Raw genomic sequence first — 6,000 nt, 5'->3', positions numbered from 1 at the left:
TCCCCCCCCCCTCTTATAGATGGTCCCCCTCTTCCCCCCCCCTCTTATAGATGGTCCCCCTCTCCCCCCCCCCCCTCTTATAGATGGTCCCCCTCTCCCCCCCCCCTCTTATAGATGGTCCCCCCTCTTCCCCCCCCTCTTATAGATGGCCCCCCTCTTCCCCCCCCTCTTATAGATGGTCCCCCTCTTTCCCCTCCTCTTATAGATGGTCCCCCTCTTATAGATGGTCCCCCTCTTCCCCCCCCCCCCTCTTATAGATGGTCCCCCCTCTTCCCCCCCCTCTTATAGATGGTCCCCCTCTTTCCCCTCCTCTTATAGATGGTCCCCCTCTTCCCCCCCCCCTCTTATAGATGGTCCCCCTCTTCCCCCCCCCCCTCCCTTATAGATGGTCCCCCTCTTCCCCCCCCCCTCTTATAGATGGTCCCCCTCTTCCCCCCCTCTTATAGATGGTCCCCCTCTTCCCCCCCCCCTCTTATAGATGGTCCCCCCTCTTCCCCCCCTCTTATAGATGGTCCCCCTCTTTCCCCTCCTCTTATAGATGGTCCCCCTCTTCCCCCCCCCCTCTTATAGATGGTCCCCCTCTTCCCCCCCCTCTCTTATAGATGGTCCCCCTCTTCCCCCCCCCCCTCTTATAGATGGTCCCCCTCTTCCCCCCCCTTATAGATGGTCCCCCCTCTTCCCCCCCCCCCTCTTATAGATGGTCCCCCCTCTTTCCCCCCTCTTATAGATGGTCCCCCTCTTCCCCCCCCCCCTCTTATAGATGGTCCCCCCTCTTCCCCCCCTTATAGATGGTCCCTCCTCTTTCCCCCCTCCCTTATAGATGGTCCCCCCCTTATAGATGGTCCCCCCTCTTTCCCCCCCCTTATAGATGGTCCCCCCTCTTCCCCCCCCCCCCTTATAGATGGTCCCCCTCTTCCCCCCCCCTCTTATATATGGTCCCCCTCTCCCCCCCCCCTTATACCCTTATTGATGGTCCCCCCTCTTCCCCCCTCTTATAGATGGTCCCCCTCTTTCCCCCCCCTCTTATAGATGGTCCCCCTCTTCCCCCCCCCTCTTATAGATGGTCCCCCTCTTCCCCCCCTCTTATAGATGGTCCCCCCTCTTCCCCCCCCCCTCTTATAAATGGTCCCCCCTCTTTCCCCCCTCTTATAGATGGTCCCCCTCTTTCCCCCCCCCCTCTTATAGATGGTCCCCCCTCTTCCCCCCCTTATAGATGGTCCCTCCTCTTTCCCCCCTCCCTTATAGATGGTCCCCCCCTTATAGATGGTCCCCCTCTTTCCCCTCCTCTTATAGATGGTCCCCCCTCTTTCCCCCCCCCTTATAGATGGTCCCCCTCTTCCCCCCCCCCCCCCTCTTATATATGGTCCCCCTCTCCCCCCCCCCTTATACCCTTATTGATGGTCCCCCCTCTTCCCCCCTCTTATAGATGGTCCCCCCTCTTCCCCCCCTCTTATAGATGGTCCCTCTCTTCCCCCCCCCCTCTTATAGATGGTCCCCCTCTTTCCCCCCCCCCTTATAGATGGTCCCCCTCTCCCCCCCCCCCCTTATACCCTTATTGATGGTCCCCCCTCTTCCCCCCCTCTTATAGATGGTCCCCCCTCTTCCCCCCCCCCCCCCTTCCTCCGTGCAGGCAGATTTAAAAAAAAAAAACAAAAACAAAAAAAAACTCACCTTACAACCCGTTCCCCCGTCGATCCATCCTCTCCTGTCCTTCAGGCTCCGTCTGTCCCCCAGCTGTTGCGCAGCTGCCGGGGGTGTCCCGTCCAATCCCCCAGCAGCGCGCGCATCAGAGAGCTCCCCGTGCGCCGGAAGTCACAGCCACAAGCGCACGGGGAGCTCTGGGATGCGCACGCTGCCGGGGGATAGGACGGGACACCTCCGGCAGCTGTGCAACAGCCGGGGACAGTAAGAGCAGGACTCTTGTGACCGCAAGCAAAACAATGCTTGCGGTCACAAGAGCCTGCAGTGGCGAGGGGGGGCCGGGCGGCGTGTGGGCGGCGTGGCATGGGCCTCCTGGAGCCTCGGGCCCCGGGCGGCCGCCCAAACCGCCCACATTATAATCCGCCATTGAGGTTTAGGAACAGTCAATCTTAAGATGAGCTGTATATAAATTGTCTATGGATTTAAGACCATTTAGGTAGTTAGTTTCTAGAGCTGTAGCATGCTAGAGTACAATTTTATAGTCCTAGGCATGTGTGCATATGAGGATGCGAGTTGAATATACAATATTCAGTGTGTCGTCTAGCTAATATGTAACTAGTTTCAGGATATGTTCTTGCTATTCTGATTTCTTAACTGAATTTTTTTTTAATTTCCTGAAGAGACCGCGTTGGCTGTGTTTGGCAAGTAGTACGAGACCACCTCTACCAGCTTTGTGCTCATGCTGTGGAGTTTTGTTTTCTTGTTGAACGCGCAGTAGTCGGATTGCTGCGACTTGCTATTCGTCTGTTGCGGCGTGAGGATATCAGCGCACAGGTACACTAGCATGGTGTTCTCTCTTTGTATTCTTTGTTGTAATTAAAATGTTCCCTTTTTTCCGGCTGATATATCTTACAGTGCAGTGCATTGCAAGCTGCTGGATTCCATTTAGTGCTCATTCTATCAGAAAGGCTTCATACGGGAAGTGAGAGAAGCTGCAAACTGAGATGTCAAAGAGCTTTTCTGATGGACTGAGTTGTTAACAACATCCTGCATTTTGTACTGCCTTACCAGATATACGGGCTGCAGAAGACAAGTGCTCCAGAATTTTTATTAAAACCAGTTATAAATGCGCTTCAGAAAATACAGCAAGTGTCTGCAAAAGTATCACTGGCTTTTAACACACACTACCCTTTTATAGAAACTATATTTACTGCACTGAAACTGATTTACTGCACTGAAACTGATTTACTGCACTGATCTTCTGCTATCATGGTAGATGTAGCACGAGCACTGATCACCCAGATGTACAGTATTTTCTACATTACGTTATTAGCTGTGACTCCAGCCAGTAACTAACATGTCACCCTGAAAGAAAATTTTTTTTTTTCTGTACATTGAGGTTTTGTGGAGAAGGTACTTTATAGATTGCTGATGCATACTAGGAAAAGAAGAAAAGTTGTTACATTTTAAACCTATAGGGTGCCTTCAACACGTACCGGATCCGCAGCGGATTTCACGCTGCAATTTGCTGCAAAATCCGCTGCGGATCCTGGTATAATGAAGTTCTATGGGTTACATATACGCAGCGGAATTTTCATTCTGCTGTGGATATGTGACCCAGCCCCTTTAACTGCCCGCAGCCCCGGCCCAAAGCATACATTACCTGCTCCTCGCCGCGGCTGTGTGAAGCTCCCGGCTCCACTTGCTCCTCATCAGCCAATCAGTGCTGTCGTGCACTAATTGGCTGATGAGAAGCGAGGGGAGCCGGGAGCTTCACACAGCCGCATCGACAAGCAGGTAATGTTTGCTCTGGGCCGGGGGTTACAAGGGCCGGGTTGCATATGTGCAGCTGCAAATCGCTGCGGATCCAGTACGTGTGAAGCTACCCATACAGTCAAAAACTAAATAAGATCTAACAGTAGTCAAACAGACAAATGAATGTAACAAATATACATAAACCTTGCTGGAGAATGTAGACGTTTGTGGGCTAATTTACATAGTTTGGTGACTTTCAATGTTAAAACCTAAGTGATACATGTGACCAAAATAGTTAATGCTTGTAGAAAAAGTAGCAATTTTAATAGGCTGCTGTTGCATTTGACAGGTTCTTCTTTCACTCCGTATTCTTTTAATGATGAAGCCGAGCGTCCTGTCCAGGGTGAGTCGACAAATCGCTTTTGGCCTTCACGAACTGCTAAAGACCAATGCTGCCAACATCCATTCTAGCAATGACTGGTACACTCTGTTCTGCTTGCTGGAGTGCATTGGAGCAGGAGTGAAGCCGCCACCTGCCCTGCAGGTGACAACCAGAAGCGATAATGATGCAGGTAGGTGGAGGATGTGCTTTTATGAAATTCGATGCTCTGAGAGATAAGCAGCTGTTTTATGCCAGCTCTGAATTAAGTGAAGGCTAGATGAAGAAAATACATATGCTGCCCAAGTCCATTAATAAAATTAAAACCGTTCAGCTGCTCTTCATGTTTACAGCCTGACATGTTCATTCTGGGGTTTTATATCATAGGCAGTGGCGTGACTGAGAGAGGTAACCAGCATTTCATTAAGCAGATATTTATCACCGCTCTATAACATTCTGTTTTGCAAAGTATATAATAGGCAGCTATGTGTGCGGGGGTCCTGAACCACTCTACACCATGTCCTACATAACAGTGGATTATGCATTAGGTACCTCTTGATCACTGTGATTTCTAGAGATTATTCTTGTGTAGAAGACTGACATGAAAACATTATATATCTCTACAATTTGCCTTTTGAATCATTGCCTTCTTGAGATCTACTGACAAGGAATTAGTTTTATTGTTGGCATGACAACTAGAAGGCAACTGCTAATGGGATTAAAGGTGCCCCCCCCCTTTTAAAAAGTTTTCCTCCGTTTCTATGGAGGAGAGGTAAACTGCAGCGACAGCACTCTTACCTGTCACCACCGACTTCATCTGTCAGTGGTTGATCGCGGAGGCCCCATACACCATAGACTGACAACCCAATCCGCCTTCAGCGGCAGTGCTTCGGCTGACATAGGTCTATGGGTCCTATCACATGGATCGATAATCTGACAAATCAAGCCAATTCAGCAAATTATCAATTCGTGCCTGTTTCTGGCCCCTGTCTCTTCTGTGACAGGCCGCTCAGCCTTACCGTGATGCTGTCCTGGAGTTGAGCAGCACAAGTGTCAGTGGAGAGCTAGCAACACGAGAGAAAGGCTGCAGGTAGAGATGAGTGAGCACAGTAAAAACAATTTGATTCACTGCATTAGCTCAGCAGTATGCTTATCAGCCTGCTGCCTGAAGTCCGTGCCGCTCTACCCCGGGTGTCTGGAAAAGCTGGATCCAGCTTTTCCTGTCACACAGAGTGGCACAAGCTTTAAAAGCAGTAGGCTGACTGCCAAACTAACAATGAAAATTGCTTTGTTTTTACTGTAAATTTGCTCACCTCTAGCTGCAGGACACCCAGGGAGAATAGATACAAGATATGTAGAAATCAAGGGCTGCATGGACATTGCTGACAATATATACACAACCCTTGCTGTTCGATGATCAAGCTGTGTATAGGCTTAGTAAGCGAGCGTCAATCTAGCAGTTTTTTTTTTTTCTTTCATATTAACGTACTGGAATTTTTTTTTTCCCTTTTGTTACTATGGTTCTGCCACTGATGCCCTTACTTGGCCTGGTTGTTTTCCCTGGCTCGAAGAAGGAGGGCTGTCTCTCCAGGACAGCCATTTTCCTGCATGATGATACAGCAATATTGTGTGACAATTAACCACACAATGGAAAGCAATGTTTCATTGGCATACACCTGCTACAATTTTATAGCTGCCTTTGCAACATGGCTTGCCTCCCTCAGGCCAAGAGACCACGTCAGACCGTGTTGGTATTTATGGAGACGGTTTTAGGGAGTGACATACTGGGCAATTGTCAGACTGCTCCGAATTAAACACTCAACCTTTCACTGCCCCACATTACCAGGGAATGTAAACTTTAATGCAACTTAAAGTTTAACTGTAAATGTGTGCAATGTATTTTTGAAGTTTGGTTAGACTTTTTTTTTTTTTTTTTTTTCTTATCTGCTTTTCCGAAATCACAGGACTTGTGTTTTCATTTCTGTCTGCAGCGATTTTGTAGTCTTTTGTAGGCTTTGCACTTATGGATTCTCCTGCAGTTTTATGTATAAATCATTGATGTAGCCAGGTATTACTAGATATGGTCTTTGGCAGGCTGTTTTAGTTCAATGCTTCTATGCAAAATTCTGGTCCATGCCGTCTTTTAGCAGCCAGCATTGAAGAACCAAGATTAGGGCCAACAGATTTTTCTCTGTCAGACCTGCAGCAGAAATATGAGGCATACC

At 49.1% G+C, this 6,000-nt stretch overlaps 1 protein-coding gene across 1 annotated transcript in view; it reads left to right on the top strand.

Annotated features, from left to right (window-relative positions):
* The window catches only part of GBF1 (golgi brefeldin A resistant guanine nucleotide exchange factor 1), a 134,469-nt gene that overhangs the window by 109,127 nt on the left and 19,342 nt on the right, over nt 1–6,000 (top strand). Inside the window, exons 26-27 of the mRNA XM_069981850.1 lie at nt 2,322–2,475; nt 3,746–3,968. Coding sequence (XP_069837951.1) covers nt 2,322–2,475; nt 3,746–3,968 — 377 coding nt within the window. The remainder of the gene's footprint in view (nt 1–2,321; nt 2,476–3,745; nt 3,969–6,000) is intronic.

This window comes from Dendropsophus ebraccatus, chromosome 8 (genome assembly GCF_027789765.1).
Source record: "Dendropsophus ebraccatus isolate aDenEbr1 chromosome 8, aDenEbr1.pat, whole genome shotgun sequence".
NCBI classification, from domain to species: Eukaryota; Metazoa; Chordata; class Amphibia; order Anura; family Hylidae; genus Dendropsophus; species Dendropsophus ebraccatus.
This window is presented reverse-complemented; position numbering and strand designations above follow the sequence as displayed.